General features: G+C 41.7%; 1 protein-coding gene across 2 annotated transcripts in view; it reads right to left on the bottom strand.

Moving 5' to 3' along the window:
• Positions 1-248: 248 nt before the first annotated feature.
• Positions 249-22,507, bottom strand: part of mctp2a (multiple C2 domains, transmembrane 2a) — a 51,957-nt gene continuing 29,698 nt past the window's right edge. For both annotated transcript variants that reach the window (XM_072695488.1, XM_072695489.1), the window contains 6 exons: positions 15,396-15,515; positions 13,579-13,620; positions 6,900-7,009; positions 5,279-5,388; positions 4,338-4,435; positions 249-1,820 (listed from right to left, as the gene is read on the bottom strand). In XM_072695488.1, the coding sequence (XP_072551589.1) occupies positions 1,761-1,820; positions 4,338-4,435; positions 5,279-5,388; positions 6,900-7,009; positions 13,579-13,620; positions 15,396-15,515 (540 nt within the window). In that variant the 3' untranslated portion in view covers positions 249-1,760. The remainder of the gene's footprint in view (positions 1,821-4,337; positions 4,436-5,278; positions 5,389-6,899; positions 7,010-13,578; positions 13,621-15,395; positions 15,516-22,507) is intronic.

Here is a 22,507-nt window from a genome sequence, read left to right as displayed (position 1 = left end):
ATTGTGATAGAACAACAAAAGCAGTGCATTAGCCTGCTGCTCTGGACACGCGGGGGTCTTTGATGTGTTTCTCACTGAGCGGGGTGCAGCCATGGCCACAGTCCTTCACTAAAGCAGGGGTGGGCTGGCTAATCACACAGGCTCACCGCACGCCACTGTGTTTACACACAGAAAGGATCCTCCACGGCTAATGGAGCGCTGAGGACGTAAGCAATGGGGGAAAAAAACACACTCAAGAAGTCAAACCATTAGTTAGTGGTAACATTTTTATATGTTTTTTTACAGTGTACAAAAGGCTGAAAAATACAGATAGAAGTAGGGTAAAATCTTAGAATCCATATACAGTAGCTTAGTAAATATAGTAATTAGTGGAGAGCAGGCACGGCCAGATATGTTTTGGTTTTTGATAAAAAAAGTATTCATATTTTAACACAAGCAACCCGTGCATTTAATAGTATAACATAAACATAATATAAAAAATATATTTACACAATATCTGTAAGATGACATGAATTTGTGCATTAAAACACAAACTGTTTTGAATGTTTATGGAAGGATATTGCCTTCTTATATTGTTTATTATTTGAGACTGCAATAAACCTTCCCCAGGTAGGTCTACTTCAGAGCCTGTCTAGCTCTCACTGTGAATTGTATATGTTAATAAAATAAAGAGCGGGTGAATAAAATAATACAGGAGTGAATTCTGTGGTTTAAGGTCTATTCACACTTAGTCTGAATTTTACGGACGAAAAAACAAGTCAAGTTTTGAAAACAAACACAGTTATACTAATGATGTCTGAAACTGAGTCTGAAACTGACAGGCTGCGTAAATTTTCCAATTAGAGCCTGCTCTATTTCCGCGTTGTATGGTTTAAGTCAGGTGGAACTATCTAATGTCCACTCGTGTGGAGGAGGGAAATTAAAGAGAGCAAAACTGGACAGGGGCAAAGAAAAAAAAGCATCAAAATAAAAAATTTATTTTTTTCGTCCGGGAAAAACTGTATATGGTGTGAATACGCCTTCATACACAAAATGCAAATGTGGAAAATGTGGGGGAAAAAAGAATGCACATAAACTTTGCACTTATTTTTATTTCATAACTTCATTCCTAGTGTTGGTTGGGCCTTGCTCCCCCTTAGAATCTCAGATTAAATTATTACATTGTCACATATCATTAATTGAACTGACATTTATAAGTGCTTCACCATTTCTGATTTTGCAGGCCACTAAAGACATGCAATACTCAATACTCTCAACATTCTCAGCATTCTTATTCTATAGGTACAATATATCCAGTCTAAATGAGGAGATACTGTAGTATGTCTGTTTTCTGGTAAACACATATAATAACACACATTAGAATTTTATATTTATATTAAAAATGTTGTCACTTAGCAACTTTGAACAAACTGTAAAAAAAACTACGCTGTTTGTCAGAAGCTAGCAGCTTTAACATAGCAGAGTGTCAGATTTTTAGTTTGTTTGTTTCACTGTGTGAATGACTAACCCATGTGCTGGCCATGAGAGACACAACCTCCTGTCAGAAAAGACACACACATGCACACACAGAGGGCCAGAGGAAAGGCTGGCAGCAGCCTCACCCTAAGGGGTAGATGAGGTCCAATATGGGGATGGGGGTGGAGGTGGGGGCCTCCACTTGACTGCCTTGGGAGTTGAAAGGGGGCAGTCTAGACTGAACAAGAGAGCACCACTTTCAACAACCGCCTTTCATCCAGAAAGTCTCTGCTGGGCCTTTGGCGCTAGCGCTTCTTCTTCTGCGCACTCTGGATGCCAGCCGTTCTCAGTTCGCTGTTCTGCACCTGTAAAAACAAACACCGCTTTGGTGGGAGGCAGGTAATCGGAGCTGAGGCCTGGCGCACAGTAATGGCTCCCATGAGGAGAGCCGGTTGCAGGGAGAAAGCAGAGGCGGGCACGCCTGTAATGAATCATTTTTTAAACACAGGAGCAGAGGGGATTAATCACAGGGAGGAAGGATTTGAAAAGCCAAGGGTTCCTCTCCGATGCAGCAGCACACCAAACCCCCCCCCCAACCAACATCTCCAGCACCAGCACCAGTAGACAAACTATATCGGATGCAGATGTGTGCCGGTTCATCAGCCCTGCCAAAAGGTCGTCATAACGCTTGTGAGTTGTGTCCTTCCCAAGAAAACTTTTTGCGCTAGCCTAATTATAGCAGCTCGTAGGCAGGAGTTTGCGTCTGGGCTGTTTGAGCTGCTTTGACCACTCTGGGCTCCTCGGTTATGGATGATCACGCGCTCCTTCTAGACTCACCGAACACGCGGCTCGCTTTTCCCTTTCATCACGGGGACCTTCAGCTCCAACCTCTGCTCCCCCGCCTCCTTTAAGCACCGCTCCATCGAGCTTCCACTGCCTACGTCACACACACTCTCTGCAGGTTTGCGTTACATACAGACACAGGGGAACTAATCACTCGACTTCACAATTTAGTTTAAAACACATGCAGACATGTAGTATTCACCATTACTATAAGTTATAAATAAATAATGCCTGCAGGCAAAATGATGTGCGTTTCTTTGCCGTTGGTTCTATATGGTGCAAAAAGTTAGATTTTTTAACTGTAGATGAACCTTTGCTCATAACTACCTATAGTTGTTATGGAATATATTATAGAAGAGCTATTAAATAATAAGACCAATAACCCAACGATAAACTTAAATTCAAAACTAAATTTCTTGGTTCTTGGTTCAGTCACTGCCCCCACACCCTGTCCAAGTCCACAGTACACACCATGTGCAGCATTAAGAAACAAAACAGAGTAGAAAAGAAAAAGTCTTAAAATTCACTTGATAAGGGCTCAAGCATGAAACTCACAAAACTGCTTTTCTTGTTTGTTTCCCTCGACAAAACAATAACCTGGTGGTGTGCTGTAAGGTAACGGAGCACACACTAATTACCAGGCCCTGATTATGAGAATGGAAAGATGGAGCGAGAGGGAACAAAGACGGTGGCGGCTGCATCAGAACATGAAACCGGCCTCAGAACTGACAGATGCTTCTTATTTTAGGACAGAGGAGCTGCCGTCAGAAGTCCAGTTTTGAGGCTTTACGTTTGAAGAACTGCACAGGCACTAATTGCCAAGTCATTTCAAAAACCGAGAGACAGGAGTCAATTTGAGCTTTTGTAATGCACCGTTTATTTGGGCGATTCGCAATGTTTCTGAGATGGAGGTTTGAAAACGACAAACTTCCTCGTTTTTGTACTCAATTTGCACATGTGCCTTCTTCCTCTTTAGATGACAGAGAGAGCACACATACATCCTATGTAATACATTAATAACATTTTTTGTGTTATAGTGGTGGAGTGTTCTCTGATATGCGCAGTGCACAAAAGCAAGATAGTTAATCCAGTCATGAAAAGATGCTTAAAAAGGTTAAAATGTCAACAACGTTTTCTTAAATCTTTTTTTTTTTTTTTCTGACCAACTGGTGACTGATCAGTAAGTGGCACGACATTGCAGAGGTTTATTGCAGAGGGCTAGAAATGCTCACTGTACTATTGCCCTAATGGCTTGAATCAGTGTCCCAACAATTCACTCTTGTGAAATTACTCAAGACTTCCGGACTAAAAATTTGAGATTTGCTTAATCCTTTTAGAAAACAATGCCACCGTGCCCAGTATATAGACTTGCATCCTCATTCATATGATATGAGATGGTTTCATCTTAAATGGAGTTCAAATGATCAAACTTAGTTCTTGGATTTTGTCCACTAGCTACTGTAGCAAATCAGAGATGGAGCCTGGTGATTTGGGGCAGGCTTACCCCTAAGCAGTTTATCACCAGATTTTCAGAACATAAGGTCAATGCAGTTACAGTCAAATGTGATCTTAGTTCTTAAATTAAAGATCTTAGTTTCACTTTACCATGGCTTATATTCCATCACATGGTATGGTATGCAGGATAGCACACTCACCACTTCATTAAACAACTGAAGTTACAGGGAATGCCACCCCTGGTCAATCCCTGGCCACCCCTGACATTACTCTGCTTTTATCATGCACATGCAACTCTGATAATCAGAGACAAGGCTGAAGTAATATGGCTGAAGACAGATCAGAGTTGACCTCATCTGGGCAGCTGAGCCACTCCATCAAGACATAGCCTATTATAATTAGACAGGGAGGGGGTCTCCTTTAAAGGTGAGATTCTATTAAAATCAAACAAAGCCTGAGGAAATATCCCTCACAACACTTGGGAATTCTAGCAGAGCAAATAATGCAGCTTCTTAGGGGAATTCCCATCCGGAATTCCTGTTCCTTCTCAATGTCTTCCTCTATATGTAAAAATGAACCCTTACCTTTTGAACATCAGAAGGCACCCTCTTGAGGAAATCCAGTAGTTCGTTACTGTCAATTGCATGTGGGTTGATGAGCTTCTTGCTAAATTTTTTAATACCTGTGCAAAGAACAGTGTATTAATCTCAACCACATCTGCAACACACCAGTATGACAATTCATCATACAAAATCATACAAAAAATTTAAAGAAAAATTCCAGATTCACAGCAACAATTTACTTTAACATGTCAGTGACTGTGCATTAATACATTTGACCACAGCAGTGCATCTGCAGACTAACAGCTTCATACATTCAGAGTAATAGAGATACCATTAACACCACCTAATATTGCCTAATATTGAATAGGTCCCTCTTGTGCTGCCACAACAGATCTGACCATTTGAACTCCACAAGACCTCTGAAGGCATCCTGTGGCATCAGGGACCAACATGTTAGCAGCAGTGAGCCTTAGCGACCCTGTCATCGCTTCACCTATTGTCTGTTTCTTGGATCACTTTTAGTAGGTACTCACCACTGCATACACTGTGTGTGTATATATATATACAGTTTATATACACATATACAATTCTTACTGACTTTCTCTTGCTACATGTCTAGCATGTTCAGTACACACACTGGGAAAAGCAATCATCAAAGGCATCTAACATTTCTTTACAGTGTGGTACCTTTGGGGCACACTTGGGGAGTCTCTCTTAAGGTACAGCTGAACTCCCCAACCAGCTGACTAACTGACAGTGGATCAAATTCATGATTGTGATCTGCTGGCTTAGGCAGCACGGTGAAAATGAATGACTATTCAAATACCTTTAGTCAGCTGTCAGTAAGCACTGCTGCTCAAATCGTAAGTGACACTGATGACTTAATATTTTCTGCAATGGAGACAGAATAACACTGTCAATCCATGTGATGCACTACTGGAACTGGTGCTTGGCTAACTTACCCCATAATAAGACTATGTAGCGCAAAGGGATGTAGTAGAGTGCAGCAGAAGCAGTGAACAGAACTGCACAGGCCAGGATCGACAAGAACGGCACTGACCAGTTAAAGGTGCTGTGAAGAAACAGTTCAGATTTAGAATATTTACATATGGAAGTTTTCAGCACTGGTGTTCTGAGCTTTATTTATTTTTTGCATTTATTCAAGATTCCACAACTTACTCTAAATAAGTTGCACATTTTCTAAACGTGCTATTAAGAGTGTGCACACACAAATTGACACAGAGACAAGTTTTCACATGACAGAAATGAAATACACTCCACAAGCACTATATTAAGGACTATACTAATACCGGGTTTTGCCTTCTCTTGCTCTTGTCCAAACATACCTTAGAAATTCCATTCACATGTTGATATGGTCGCATTATGCAGTTCCTTTAGATTTGTTCAGTAGCACTCTTATGCTGAGTCTCCCATTCTATTACATGTCAAAGACGTTCTATTAGATTCAGATCCAGTGACTAAGAAAGCCACTGAAGAACCTTGAACTTATAGTCGTTCATGAAACCAGCTTTAAATTGAGAAGACATTAGAAGTTGGGTAGATTATGGCCCTGAAAGGAATGCAGATAGTCTGCAACAATACTCAAAAAGTCTGTGGCATTCAAGTGAGGACTGGTTTTAACAGGCCCAAAAAAAAATTACAGGACATCCTCCGGCCTGGACTTTGACACAAGGCAGGTTGGGCCTGTGGATTCATACTGTTCAAATTCTGACCTCACCATCTCTGTGCCTCAATAGAAATCAAGATTTTTCAGACCAGGTTACTTTTTTTTTAATTCTGGTGAGCATGGGCCCACTTCAGCCTCAGTTTTCTTTGTTGCAGCCCTTAAGGTTTAAGGTTGTGTATTCTGATATACTTTTTCGCTTGCCACAGTTGTTCAAAGTGGTTATCGACAGTTTTTATGGCCTTTTGGACAGACTGAACCAGCCTAAGCATTCTCCAATTACCTCTTTAATCAACAAAGCATTTCTGTCTTTCTTTATCACACCATTCTGAGTAAACTCTAGAGATTGTTGAGCTGAAAATCCCAGGAGATCAGCAGTCGATTAGATAATTGCATGAATGAGCAGGTGTACAGATGTCCCTAATAAAGTGCTCGGTGAGTACATATATTCATGTTAGTGTCTCTTTATGTGGATATGTAATCTACCTTACAACCGTAGATAGAGTACACCTTTTCATTTGGTAAACAAAGCCCTGATTCAGTTTGCACTTGGATTGCTTAGACAAGAACAACCTAGCCTCTAGCAACATAGCTGTTACCTTTTATGTGTACTTGTGTTTAAAATATCCAGTGTTAGCTTGCAACTATTACACATAGCTTCACAAAGACAAGCATTGTTGCCCTCCTGAACCTTTAAGTATGTTCATTGTCCATGGCGGTTTATTATTGCAGAGTAATACACAAAACCTTCAGTCACACTGGCATTAAAGCAGGTTATAACGTCGGTATGTGTGTATGTGTGTTAAATGCAATTTTTACTGCATTTTTTCACTGAAAGTCACAGGGGGTCTTTTTGTGGCCAACTTGCGTGCACGTTCAAATGAAATGTAAGCACTTACTTCTTTACTCTTTCTCCTATGCATGCTACTTCATCTAGAACGTTCTGGACGGTGAGCACAATTTCTTGAACCATATGGATTTTCTCCATCAGTCCTCTTTTCTCTGATTCCTAGAGAGAGACGGGGGAAAAAAACAGTGATGAGGGACGTGTGGTTGGGAAACGGGCAGATAAAGAGCAGTTTATTTCCAGTGTGCCATCAGCAGTAATTCATCTACTCAATAGCCTGTAATGAGCTACTGCAACTCCTCAGTCTCCTTGGTGTTTGAAAATGAGGCAACTTCCTATGTGCCGTTCTAGTCGGAGCGAGGAGAATTTAAGCTTTTGTCAGCCACAAACAATGGAAGTACATCACAATCAAAGATTAAGTGGAGAAGGAAAGAGATGTTAAAATGGCCATCAGCAATCAGGAAACACATCAGACAGATGGAAGGAGAGGGCTGAGGGAGTGAGGGAGCAGAGGATGCAAGAAAACTTGTCAGGGGGCCCGATCCACTAGTCTCCACTAGGCAAGTGCAGGCTTGTTTTTCTTTTCTTTTCTTTTTTTTAGAGTGCGTGCTAACATGCATCACACTTCTTAGCGCAAGGGCTAACAGCGAGATTTAAGTGTGGTGTTGGACTCAGCGGATAAATCTATTACTGCCTGTGATCTTCTGTGAGTGAACTCGGGCTAGTATATCTAATCTCATAATACTGAGCAATGTTTTTACTTAATATGAGTGGGATGGGAAATCCCATTGTCGTTTTTGTATTTGATGCATCACAGAGTATTGGGTTGCAGTGTAATTCAGAGACAAGGACCAAATGGACTTTCTGAGGATAAAAAAAGAGAGAGAGAGAAAAGTCCATTTTACTTAGGGAAGATTGCCAGTATAATCTGAAGTCCAAAGCAGCATGATCACATCAGAGATTTCTCCAGCAATGAAGGCCTGGCGTGGAGCTCTCCAGAGAGAGAGGGGGGGGGGGGTGCAGAGAGACAGAGACAGAGCCGCAGATAACAGGAGTAATGCAAGCTAAAGAGAGCCAAGAAGCCCCACATCAAAAGGAGGGAATAATGACAGGAATAATGACAGCGAGAGAGAGAGAGTGAACGAGAGTCAAAGAGAGAGTTGGGGGAGGGGGGGGGGGTGAGAAGCGTGTGATTGAGGGGAGGATGTGTGGTGTATATGTTTGTGTTTAAAAAGCATCCCTCCCAGACGGCAGACTGAGAGAGGGTCTTTATCGGCGATGCTGAGGCGACCCCCGGGAGACCCCAGTCACCACTCCCTGCTGTCACTCTCCATTCCCCCAGACACACACAGGAAACCATAGGAAACCGGTCATTCCCACAGTCAACACACCCTGTCTATGCACAGAGAGAGCAACGGATAATCCCAATACATGTTTTTAACCCTTAAAGGTCTACAGATATTTTGCCATTTTGGTGTATGTATTAAAAGCAATCGCACAATTACATTAAAATTTACTAAAATTCAATTGGATTTACATTCTGCATTAGCAATACTGATTGCTCACCTCAGCACTTCAGATCAAATTAGACCAAGCTCTTGTTATTGTCTGCAGAACAGATTTCTAAGGGTTAAAGGCTTCAGTTAAGTGAAGTAGTTGTCTGAAGCAGCAAAACAAGGAAGAAAAGCACAAGAGAAGTGCACCTAAATATGTCTGTGTGGCCCATGTTCCATATCAGTTCATCTCTCTTGGGTTATTTTAGACAGCGGAACTAGAGCTCATTTCAGAGAGCTTTTCAGATACATGGTTCTGTGCTCCCCAATGACTGACTGTGTATCATAGACACATACATGCATACATCCTGACTCTCATGTCAATCCACAGCCCCCTTTCATATCTTTATCTCAACATAAGTTCCCATATCATGGGGGGATTTCGCATAATGGGAGACAGTTAACCCTACCCAGCTAGACTACACATACATACAAGATAAACTGTCATATGTAACTTTTGCAAGGCTGCAAGGTTAAGGGGGAAAAAAGCAACACTAGGCTTTCATGCTAATAGGGACCAAAGAACTAAAGAGTGAATCATTCATGGGAACTACATGAATAAGCTCTGCGGATTATTGCATTTCATCTTCCAAAACACTCTTGAAGTCTTCCGCTTTCCCCCACATGGGCTGCAGATCCCCCATTACACATTTGATGCTCTCTTTTTTTCATTTTTTTTCATCTGTGTGTATTGCCTCGTGCTTCTTGCAAACTCTTCAGTACTCTTGGAAAACAAAATCAGGAGCAGGCCTCTGAAGAGGAAAAGGACGGGTTTTGGAGGGACAGACGACAAGAGCCATTCATTCTACTGATTAGAAAATACGTGTCATTTCGGATGAAATCGTGCACGCTGGCTTTTACGGTGGCTGCAAGCAGATTTGATCTGAAGTACAAAGGTAAAAAATGGAAAATATGGTTTCACAGGGACGCTGGGCATGATCAAAAAGCGTCCAGAAAGAGCTTATTTAACATGCCTTTAATTCGAGTAAGTGGCGCCAAATTTGAATATTCATTCAAAGCCAGCACAAATATTTACAACTCACTTATTCCACGTGGATAGCGGAGAGGTGTGCTAAATGAAAGACACCTGTGCTGGGGGCCCATAAATGCAACACCAATGGGAACGTGGAAACAAGCGAGTGGATAAACAAACAGTAGATACAGTACTTCTGCAGTCAAGGCTATGTCCGTGGTTCATGCACCTCACCTGCATCAGCATTCTGCCCATGTGTTATGTATTGACAGTAATACAATGGAAGTGAGTGAAGACAGGGAAAGGGCACTGAGAGGAGTGTGTGTATGTCTTTTCATACATTTTCAGGGCAAAAATATCCTGACTTTCTAGGAAAACCACAATTTCAATGGGGAACCTACAATGTCAGTATATACTATGACCATGACTTTTTTTAAGTGCTGTTTTACAAAGTTACATTTTCTACATTTATTTTAACCAAGTGCAAGTTGTTTTCTTTTTGTTCGTTTACTGAGGTGAGGGACAAGGTCAGGGTTAGAAAATTCCATTACTACATTACATTATAGCTAGCTACGTACATTGTCATCCTAAAACCTTTAGTAGTTAAAACAAGGTAAAAATGTAGACTCTTGTTTGGTAAGATATATGAAATAACCATTTTTTTAGTGTTGTGTCCCAAATGGATTACAAAAGTCATGGAATTAGCTTAGATTCATAGCGTAATTTCATTTTGCTAGCTGCAAGAGCTACTCCTCCCTCTGAAATTTTACCATGGAGTTAAACACTGATTTGTACCAGCTAAACATGTAACAAAAACGGGATGTGTCCCTGATATTTTGTTTTTAACCAGTGATACAATGTAAGCCTAGAATATTGAGGGAATGGTATAGATGGCATGTTACTCATGGTAAGCTTATGATTTACATGCTCATGTTCAGAGGAAAGGCAGTTGCTTCATTGGAAATATTGGTGATTGCAGACATTATATTATACATTATCATTTTCCAATTTAAACCAGTTCCACACTGCAGAATGTTTTTAGACCTATTTGCTACCCTTTGAAAACACACCTCACTTCTGCACCTTGTGTCTGTTAATGGAGGCTCTACTACAGTGGCTTGAGAACAGCATCAAAAAGAAACAAAAGGGTCAGACATAGATCAGGCTTAATATTCACCTTATTTTCCTTGACAACAATGGAGGGCATCTTTGTTTACTTTGTGTTAGGAATTCTAGTGCAACAGCAGACTCACTGATATAGATACAAGCATTATAAGCGATAATATGAAATACAATAAGTAGTATAATAATTCCAGAGGGTGTCACAATCACCATTGTAGGGCAGCATATAACTTATACACCGCCTTCCAAAGTAGGGGACCTGCGTCTATGGTTAAATGCCCTAAATATAAAAATACCATTTATATGTCTGCTCTTACCATTGTGTGGTGGGGAAACCAACACCAGAACATCTTTACCCAGAGAAATGGCTTGGTCATGAAGTTCCACTGAAGCGGAGGGTAAGCTTTTAGATTAGCCTCACAAAAACCTGACGCATCCGTTTTACTTGCTTTACGAGTTTCATAACCAAGTTTATCACTAACAAAATGGTAAATGCAGATGTATGGACATTTGGTCAGATGATTTACCACCTACAATAACAGACGCAGGTCCTCTTCTTTGTATATGGTGCCCCACAACACATAACAGTGTCCACAGCAATAGACAACTTTAGACTGCATTAACTTTGAATACTATATGACCATAAACCATCATATATACGAAATTGGCAGATATTCTAACACAAAGGCGGAAAAAGCAAACTCTTGATAGTGGGCAACATAAGGTGAATAGATGATGCCCAGGTCGTCCAAACGTGTCTGAATGTGCCCCGTTCATTTATAGTCACACAATGGGAAAGACAAATGGTCATATATGCCAGTGATGATGATGATATATATATATATATATATATATATATATATATAGTATAAATAAAGTGTATATATATAAATATATAAATATATATATATATATATATATATATATATATATATATATATATATATAGTATAAATAAAGTCGTTAAGGTCAGATCTTTTTCTAGCTCAGTGCTGCATGGTCTCTCCAACCAGGACAGGCACCATGAGGCTAATCAAGGCCTGTGGCCAAACTCACAGCGGCCTCCCAGTTATCCAAGACACATCCAGGGGTTGTTTTCTCTTGCTTTCTGATTAAACCAGTTGTCCATGTGCACAATCTAACTGGGACCTAAGGCCAAAGGGAAGTGACTTTGCCTGCTCACATGATCGGTAAGACCCTTTTCCCCCAGGACAGATTTGTGCTCATAGGGCAGGATCTGTTGTGTGTTATTTCTGCTGTAACATAGCCTCTCCTATCGGCTTTCTTTATCCTCATTCCTCGACCTCCACACTGCGCGGCAGTACGTTTACATATTCTCTTGCTATGGGGAAAATATCCCCCAAAAATGCGAGCAGTATGTGTCACCTTCTCAGAGGGGATAACCTTTATTCCCATCTTAACCAGACGACATGGAGAAAGTATCGCCTTTGAAGTTATCAAATTTAACACCGGCCCTTCTTTAACCCCAAACATTAGCCGTGTTGGCTTTGATACACTGTGAAAAGCTACGTTGCTTGATCTGCCTCTATGATATCAAATTTAAAAGGCACAGCTTAGACCCATAACAGGACTTTGAAACAAGGCCACTTTAAATTAGAGCAGACAGCTTAAAACAAACATAGACAGCTGCTTAATTAAGTAAATGAAAAGACATATTTAATTTTCACATAATGTGAAAGGGCTTCAGAGAAAGAAGCATCAGACAAAAAAAAAAACATTAATTCTGATACTCGTGGCCTGTATTAAAAAATATCTTATCACTGTTCACTGACAGTGGGAACTGAACTGGTGGCATTTTTTTTACTGCTAAATTCAAAACTAATTAGACAAATGAAACTGATTATTGTGGATAACACATAAAGCTAATATTATTTTCCTGAGCCTTAAACACATACAGGCATTTGCATTCAGTACTCATATAAGCCACATGTAATTGCCATATCATTGCATTTTCTTTGGGCGCAAAGTCGTTTTCTCCCCCCCAAGATTTATTACAATTGTTTAGCTGCTGGGCATCAGTTAATGTGCTTACACACACACACACATAATGTGTTTCATCCTTGAATTAGCTGCTCAGCTCAGACAGGATTTGGAAGAGAGACCTGTTTTTAACAGAGGGGTTCCTCTCCATAGATGAAGCTAGCCTGCGGTCATCACAACAGAATATATTTAGCACATTATGGATATGAATCCCGGGCCTGTAGCCACACAGCGCCAGGGTCATTGCTCAGAGGCTCGGGGCTCCATACTTCCACGCATCACCGTCAGAAACCAATAACACATCATCTTCCTATTAACTCATTCCTCTCCAGACCAGACAACATAGGCTAATATGATTAGGAGCCATATCAGTGACTATACAAATTCAATCAGCAGTGCGCTTTTAATGGCTAACAGTTATGAGTCTCTAACTGTGGCCACAAATTAAACTACACGCCAGAGCAAAAGGAACTAAAATTCATCTCTGACGAGAAGCTATTTGCAACTGCATTATGATTACTATACAAGTAAAACATTAAATAAGGCGCAAAATCTGTTACAGTTTATTAACCCGAAGAACTACCTTAGGCCCGCAAATGGTTGCTGCCCTTCATATAAAAAGAGAATGAGGCACAGTTTATTTGTTGAGCTCGAGTTCAACTAAAGACGAGCCTCCCTATTTAGACACGTCTGGTGTGAAATTTTCACAATGCCTCTATTCCCCAGTGGAAGCCAGACTTCAATTAATGATTCCGTTCTGTGCTTATTTCTGTGTTTCAAAGGAGCGCAGCAAAGCAACCAAATCCATTTGTCGTATGCGGGAGCGTTCCCCGGAGACTGGACTAAAAGTACCAGAGGAAAAATTGTGCTTGCTGAGACGGTAACAGTGCCTGTCCTCATTTCCAGCGTGTTTAACTTGGATGTTGCGAGTTAAACACGACGACTGGAGGGACAGTGGCGCTTGGCGCGGTGCTGCAAGGTCAGACACGGCAGCTCTGTGAACTCTGAGGCTGTGGTTAATCAAAAAGGGGGGGGGGGGGTTCAGGGAGGGGAATGAGACAGGATAAAAAAAAAAGAAATACCTTTTCATCCTCGTCTTCGTCCTCCGTCACGGACATGGTCTCCTGGACGAAAAGAAGAATGACTTAGTGGAGTCTGCAAGGTGGACACATGTAGGCACAGGAGCTTTTTTTTTTTTAACAAACACCTCGTAATGAAAACCTTCTCTTGTACATACACCCCTATTGGGAAAGGCCTGTTGCCGTAGCAACTACATCACGGGTGACCTCGTACAAAAAAGAAAGGTGAGCGAAAGGGGCCTTCCTCAGAAGAGCCATGTCACCACCGAGCAATCTCATTTCTTCATGACATAAACACATACACACACACACAAACAAACACACACAAAACAGAAAGGGGGAGGGAAAAATGAAAAACATTTAATTTGGGTTGCTTGTGCCTGGATCACTTTACATCAAGTCATCGCTGTCACTGGCTGGGGATGGGATGTGACATTGCCAGGGAGCATTCTGCCGGGGAAAAGGGGTCAGGGCAAGGTGACAGAGGCGCACCCAGACTTTAACATTGCCCTGAGTGCACTGCTCTGCCCACAGCGCTGACATACAGGCCATGAGTTAGGGAGGATGTCGCTCAAAGGATGGGATGCATTCTGGGTAAAGACTGGGGCGACAAACTTCCAAACCAGTGGAAATGGAGGTCATTCCAACTGCATGAACAATGCTAGCCTCAAATAAAACTTTTATGCACATTAATCTATGTCTGTACTGGACCTATTAGCCACATGAGCACAACTATAGACATTTTGCTTTGACAGTATGAAATATTTAGAGTTGCTAAAGTTGTCTTTTATAATTCTAAAAGTTAAGAGAGGTAAATACCGGCCAGTGGTTCTGTGATGTAGACCACAATGAGATTTGACCTTTGACACCACTTTAAACAATACACACTACTGCACAAATGTTCTATACTCCTGTAAAAATGTAATGTAATGTAAAAAGTCCCTAATCTGAGCAGCTAGTGTTTATTTACTCAGTAAAACACTAATATTAGTGTTTTAAAATTACAGTCATGTGAAAACCTTATATATTTAAACATATGGACATTTGGCAAATCAGTGCTCAATTATGTTAATTTACCACCCCACCTCATTCCCCAACTTCCAACTCATCCTAAAAGTATTGAATGAGGCGTCATCATTCCAGAAAAAAAAACATTCCACTACCACAGCTCAATGCTGGGGGGCTTTATGCCCTTCTAGACCAACACCTCTACTAGACTATAAGCTGACACACAATGTGGGAGACTGTGGTTTTATTCCTGGTCTGGGTGCTTATGCTGTGCTACACCAATAGATAAATGTCAGCTAAATACCATAAAGGTAAATGTAGGCCTGGTATTAGGTATGGAGTCCTATTCTTTTGGCAATACTTTCACTACAGAGACTAGACAAAGCTCATTACACATAGGTTGCCACTTAAAGTAGCTGAATACATTAATTAGAAGAGGTCTCCACAAACATTTGACCATATAGTGTAAATGGTTTTAAATAATGTGCTTACATGCCTAAAACCTTTGTACACTGCAGTAAATCTTCAAATCACCCATTTTTTATTATTTATTTTTTGTACAATATACCTGGTTTTGACCATAAATGAGAAGGTCTCTTAGTTCAAATGTGGAAATAACACTATTTACTTAATGTCCTTACTCCTGAATAGAAAGCGTTTTGTGCAATATGAGCTTCTTAGTTGCCTCTTTCAAATAATGCAGCAAAATGCAGTGTGCCCTGCTGATCTCTTCTCAATCTGGAGGGCTGTGTAGGCCGACCGCAAGTTGGAGATCTGCTACGCTGCTGTGTGGGTGAGGTCACAGCACTCACCAGGTCCTGACTGTGGCTGCCCGCGCCTGGGGTGTTGTGGAAGTAGTTCCAGCCAATCAGCAGGAGGAGGAAGAGAGGCAGCATGAAGAGCTCAAAGTGGCACACCGTCCCTACAAAGATCTGAGAGAGAGCAGATAGAGAGAAGGAAAGGGAGGAGGGAGGGAGGGAGAAAGAGAGAGAGAGAGAGAGAGAGAGAGAGAGAGAGGGCAGACTGAGGGTGAGAGTCACGAAATGACCAGTGTGAAGTGCTGCCCTCACACAACACCAGCCTACTCCCATACTCCCATACACACTGAGCCATGTGGTGCCCAGTACACCACCTCCTCAATAACACTACACAAATGTGTCATAAGACCTTTCAGCCCACAGAAATAACCCAAGCAGGCGCTATGGCTATGTACTGCTGGGCGGTACTTATGAAATTCAATATCACAATATCAAAATATTATTACAATGTACTATCAGAGATCAATTTATATAATATATAGTATTAGTTTCAATTAATAAAGGTAATGAATCCATTAGGAACACAACTGAATGTGAATGCATTCTTGGAACAAATAGATTTGGGGTTTATTGTAATGCATAAGTCCCAGTTTTGGATTGGTAGAAAGCAACTTTACTCTCTACCACCGGATTTCTTTATATAAATCCACTGGCTTGTTTCCTTTCCTAAATGAGAATGATTAACTTCAGTACAATATTTGGATCCAACAACCTTTCAGTGGTTTGCTCCACTAGCCTGACCTAGACACTGCATCACAACTCCAAATAAAAATGTGTTCTTTAAGTGCTTACTGATATACATGATATGCTCAGAAAAGTATCATTTGACATACTTTATCACTATAAAGCTTAAATATCACCATATGTCCCACTCCTACTTTAAGGTTTAGGTCTGTCAATGATGCTAAACTAAAAATCAGTATTATGCAACGTCAGTATTGGTTTAGATGATGGATTACCCTACACTCTAGTCCTCCTGAATATCACTCGGTCTTGGCTATAGAACCTCTGTGATTCTTTGAATGTGTGTGTGTCTGTGTGTGAGAACAGGGAGGGGGTGTGCATACATGTTAGCAGCACAGCAGCGTTTTTAATATTTCAAAATTCCATTTGCATCGATTAACACCATGCTGATGCCACATAATTTTGCGACAGCAGAGCAGGGCTGATCAGAGTTGGTTTGACATACTGTGCTCTAAATGCTTTCTGACTACTGCGTAGCCCTGACGTTGGACTACTGTGCAGGTGCTTCTAACACTGTTAGGACTTTACATCTTTCTTCTGCAAAGACCCCTGTAAAAAGACAGCTGCTCTGGTAGCAGTAAGGCACAGATCATGTCAGTCAAACGGGTTATACTGCAGTTAGAGGAGACACACGGCAGCTCTGCATCTCACATCTGAGCACTAATTGGATGACTGCGCTTAAGCCATTTTAGTGGCAACTTAATGAGCGTGTCTGAGGATTTGTCAATCAAACAGAAGCAGAAGAAAGAGGTCTACGAACGAGTGCAGAGATGTTGTGTGTTAGGTATATGATGTTATAACATATTGTTGCTGTCTTATTAAAAATGTATTTAACATTCTTAAATATATATAAATAATAGGACTCATCAGACCAAGCAACCTTCTTCCATTGCTCCAAGGTCCAGTGCACATGCACGTGTGCCCATTGTAGACACTTTTGATAGTGGACAGGGGATAGTATGGGCTCTATACTCTGGCTGGACTGCAGCTACTCAGCAGGGTGTGATGCACTGTGTGTTGTGAGGAATGTCTCCTGTAACCGCCATTACACATTTTGGAGACTTGTGCCACAGTAGCCCTTCTGCCAATTCCTCCCATATTGGATAACCTGCTCACATAACAATGAGCCTTGGGCGCCCAACAGCCGCTTGCCATTTTTTTGAGTTGATTTGGAGACCAGTGACTCCAACCCAGTTGTCTGGCCTTAAGAATTTTGGTCTTGTTGAAGTCAACATTTAAATACCTTCATCATTCATCATGGATTTTCTTATAATACACGTTTGAAACAATGTTTGGAAACATAGTTGTGTTAACGTCATGATGAAAAGACCAACAAAAAATAAGAAATTATAGATTATAAATTAAAATAGAAATTATTTTCCCTTCTTCTGTAAAGTTACCAATTTTATGATACTCAGAAATGGTATGTAACTACAGATGTGAGCCATGTGAGCCATCAATGCTTTCCTGATAATGCAGCAAAAGCAGATATACATCTGCAGTATTTATCCTTATAAAATATATGAATATAAATATTGTGACATATTATGTATCATAAAGTAAAGATAACATGTCATATTACTGTATAATAATATAAATATAAATTCCTGTAGTAAACCCTCTGTAGCAGTACTGGTTTAGTACTAGGCCTAGTGTGAATATATATTCCACTCAATTTCTTCTATTTTGTGTGGATTTCTCTATGTGCAGAGTGAATATACTGTAGTGACGGTTGGCTTTACAGCGGCACACAGAACAATGGGCTGCTGCCTGGCTAGGTGCTTGTTAGAAACAATATGTTTGACTTAAGCCTGAGACAAGCTTAGCTTGGACTAGGCCTTCAGGCCTGGAGTTTTAGCACTGGTAAAATAGCAGCATGTTCCTGTCATATCAACCAGCATCCAGACACCATGCTCTGGGGCCAGTCTACCTACCATCACTCGTAGACATGGTTCATACACACATGCGCACACACACACACACACTGCCACCGGGGATATGTGAACCATGTCTAATGCACAGAGCGTTCGGCCTACACAGCCCCCCAGGCATCGCAGCAGCATGGTACACGTCTGGGGCTTTCTTTAATAATTCATAACAATCGTGGCCGTACTGTACCATTGCAAGTGATGCCTTTCACCACTTGCCGCTACAGTACCTTAATCTGTGAGGGAAAATGATACAAACTGAAAACTGCCAGATGAACAGAGGAGAAGGGAATGGTATTAAGCTTTGTGTGTGTGTGTGTGTGTTTGTGTGGAGGGAGGCCTCTGCCTGTCTGCTCTGATTTGGAGTAACCTGCGTAATACTGTGTCACCTTCAGTCCCCAGAGGTAGTGTTCTGGGGCTCCCCCGCCACCTGAGCTTAGCAGGTTGGCCTACAGGTAGCCAGCCGCGGCTAGAGCAAGAGACAGCGAGTCTGCAAAACTGCCTCTAGCCCAGCAGGAGAGCCAAAACCCTTTTGCCCTCACTGCACAAGCTGCTACATTAACCACTAAAGTCCAATTGCCTGCTCTGTGTCTTCCCGCACAACTAGGCAGAGGAAGCCCATTCATTTCCACCTGGGGAGCTGCAAGTGGGAATCTGTCACAGGTATTCATAATCGCACACTAATGCAAATTTTTGCTCAGCGGCACACAGCCTTGGTGGACAAGATAAAAGCCCAGCGAAATTCAGCGCCTTGTGTCTAAACGCAGCGTCTAAATGAGGGGGGATAAACTAAGCCTGTCAGAAAAATCTTCAGCTTTGCCTCCCACCATGTGTGTGTGTGTGTTTGTGTGTGTGTGTAAGGAAGAGAAAGAGAGAATCAGCCCAAATCTACTGAATTTACATGCCTTTTTTAAACGCTAATAAAAATGTCCCGGCAAGTGCCTGGGAAAGCCGTTCCAGTTCCATCGCTTGGACGTAGAGACATTGTCCAACTTGTCAAATAGCCTCAAGCTAATGAGCAGAGGCAGCGGTCTACCTTCCCCCCCTCTAAAATATTCCACCGCTCCTGCAGAAGAGAGACGGAACTAATTCTCCACTAAGTGGTTTATGTTTTATTAGCATCCAGCGTCAGTGATTAAAGAGCCGAGTAGACAAATTGCACCCTGTCAGGCTTAGGAGTAAATTTATATTGAAAATAATCCACATTTTAATTGGCCAAAGAATTAAGACTTCCTTTTAGATTGCAGAGAAGCGCATAGCCATGCGTTATTGGGAGTCAGATTGGATTCAACAACAAGCCGGCATTGAGTCTATATGGCTGACAATCATTAACCGTTCACATGAAGAGGGGAAGAAACTGAAGGAAAAAAGTCATAAGCCATAATTAGGCTATTTGTTTTGAAACCATGCAGAATTGGATAATGAACAGATGCTAATTTGAACAGATATCAGTGTGTATGTGTGGTGGGAACAGCTTCCTTTAGTGAACACCAGTTTTTTTAATGAAAAGCTCTAATTAAAAAGAAGCAAATTATTAAAAAGTGTTAGTGTGTTTGAGTATGCTTGACGGGTAGCGGGAGATGGGCTCTGCTCCGTAACCTGTGCGTGTCTAGAGGAGAGCAGCCAGGGCCGGGCCACTCCACCGACGGGTTAACAACAGCCTGACAGCTCTTGCTTTATGCCACCGTTAATATGATTCCGCTAAATGCATTTCGGTGCCATCTAGAGCTGATCCCCCCTGGCTGGGTGGAATTCCTGCACCTAATAATAAAACACTCAGCGATTAAAAGTGTGAATAAAACAACTCCAGGAGCCGGAGCAAGGCTGGCAGCAGCACACCACCCACACTGTCCCTGGAGGGGGAGCGAGGGGAAGCCACAGTAGGAACAAAAGGACAAAGACGCCCTCACTAAGAGTTTATACAATCCTGCAAATTGATTAAACGGGTCTAGGGGGTGGAGAGAGGCTTTCAGTCCAGACTGCTTACTGAAGAACTGAACAGCAGAGCGATGGGGGGAAAAAAGTGCAGAATGGTGGGTTCTTCAAACCACTGCTACATGTAAACATTTACTGTAGTGGGAGTACAATGCAGCTTCTTCCTTGTTAAGATCTAATTCCTCTGAATTCCGTAGGCAGAAGAGATAAATCGTTAAACAAGCAGAGATAAATTGAATAAACTGATGGGATTACAACAGTGAAAAATATGACTGTTGAAGCACATGAAAAAATAAAGTCCTGGCTTACTAGTAAACTACATTCAGATTAGCAAGCACTAAAGCAGCATAAAACACAGCCATTTTACACTGTAAAATCACTTTCACTCTGTACATGAACATTTTTGCATGTTTTACTGACCATTAAAATTGACCAGTCTGACAAGGATTGCATGTCTGTGCTTTCTCTCTGCTTGTACAGCTGCTAGCTAAAACCTGATGGGGAAGTTTCTCTCATAGATGTGTGTCTCTCATGTATTTCTGTAGCATAGAAGCAGCACAGAGGCTGAGCCGCTAACACACAGCTGCCAGTGCCAGCCAAGCCTGTGAGGGTCAGCAAGAGGGCCATGGATGGATGCCAAATTATATGAACATATCGGAACAAGTCTAACAAGGCCGACTTGTGGCTACAGGCTTTTTTTGTGCGTGCGTTGTGTGTGAGAGAGAATTTTAACGTGAAAAAGTAGGGGGAAAACTGCTTGGCTATTTTTTTTTCTAGGTGAATCAGAGGGCAGCTGGAGTAATCTGCATTGCTTTCTCAATTAAAATACAAAAAAGATAGTATTAATAATGAATCAAAGGCCCCAGCGACTGCTGAGCTCACGCCTGCCTTTTCTCAGCCAGGGAAAGAGAGAGAGAGAGAGAGAGAGAGAGAGAGAGAGGAAGTGGAGAAGGCCGGCCGTGGGCTAATGTTGGCCATGGCGTCGCATTGCTATTCTTTAAAGCTGCAGTAAGTGCAGGAGCAATGAGACATGTAATTTGTGGCGAGCTGGGGCCAGGCTTTCAGAGAGTGTGTGAGAGGGACACACTGAGAAGATTTCTCCACAGGGCAGGTAGAGTGGGTGGGTGAGCGAGCTGCTCGCAGCTAACGCTGAATAAATATTTCACATACATTCTGCTCAAACCCTATCAACACTGAGAGGGGGAGGAATGGAGAGAAAGAGAGGCATAGACAGAGATGACAGAGAAAGACAGCTTCATTTTACTAAGAGCGCTGAGGAAGGCATAAATATCATCTCTGTCATTAGCATCTTTAACAGCCAGCGTGGCTCAGACTAAACAGAGCAGTTTCAGAAGTAATGCCATTTACAGCGCTGCGCAACATCTTTGCTTGCATGTTAATGAATTCAGTAATAGCACTTGCTGCAAAGAGCTTATGCCTTAGCTACAGTACTGTAAGTAAAACTCATCATTCAGTAGCATTCTGAATCATAATCATGGTAGTTTTGAAAAACATATGTCACCATTTTTTTTAAATGGTATTAAGAAGAACTGTAATTTACTAAATCTCTGCAGCTCTAGTGTAAAATTGACTGATTAGTTTTGCAGAGTTTTATTGCAGACCTAATCATAACCACCTCATCCTCCCATTCAGGTGCTCCTGAATGCTTAAGGAAATTAATCGGAAGAGAAAGCAGTTTACATAGCATTACAAATAGTTCATGTAAGATACAGTTACACCCCTGTAAATCACTGTTAGTCAAATCAGATGTCAATAAACATGCAGATTGTTGGTCAGTTAATATTTGTGAAATATTCCACACTTTTAGGTAGTAGAGGTATAATACGCTCCCACGATGGCCATGGGAGTTTGAATCCCAAGCTATGCTGCTTTGCCATCAGTGACCTGAGAGGGAGAGATGGTGCTTTCCAACCTCATCACTTTCAAGCAATGTTGGCCGTCACTGGCATCTGTTAGCTGGTACTGTGGAGCTGGGGACCCAACGCTTTTCTCTGAGTGTGTATAAAAATAGGTGGGGGCTGGCTTTGTATGTTTTAGTCCTTAGAAGACATGTGTTAAGTGTTGGAAGCATTGCTAGCATAGGGGGAGTTATAAATGTGGGTTAATTGGCAGTACCAAATTGGAAATAAAAGAAAAAAATGTTACAAACAAAACAAAAATCAATCAAGGCAGGAAATCAGTGGGGTTAGGGGGAGTAAAAGAAACAGCACTTTCTCCTACCTCAACACGAGTGAGGTGCCCTTGAGCAAGGCACCTGCCCCCCAAATGCTCCCCAGCAGCTCCGGTAGTAGAGGTAGCTGCCCAGTGCTCTGGTTGTGGGTTCTTACAGCCCCTAGTCACTAGTGTGTAAGTGTGTGTGTTCACTGCCACATATGAGTTAAATGCGGAGGGTGAATTTCGTTGTACTGCTGCACAATGACGGTTTGTGCTCTGCTTTCCTTTTGGTGTATAGTGTAGTCTTTTGCTCTGCTGTGAAGC

The sequence above is a fragment of the Salminus brasiliensis genome, chromosome 13 (assembly GCF_030463535.1).
Source record: "Salminus brasiliensis chromosome 13, fSalBra1.hap2, whole genome shotgun sequence".
In the NCBI taxonomy this organism is placed as follows: Eukaryota; Metazoa; Chordata; class Actinopteri; order Characiformes; family Bryconidae; genus Salminus; species Salminus brasiliensis.
This window is presented reverse-complemented; position numbering and strand designations above follow the sequence as displayed.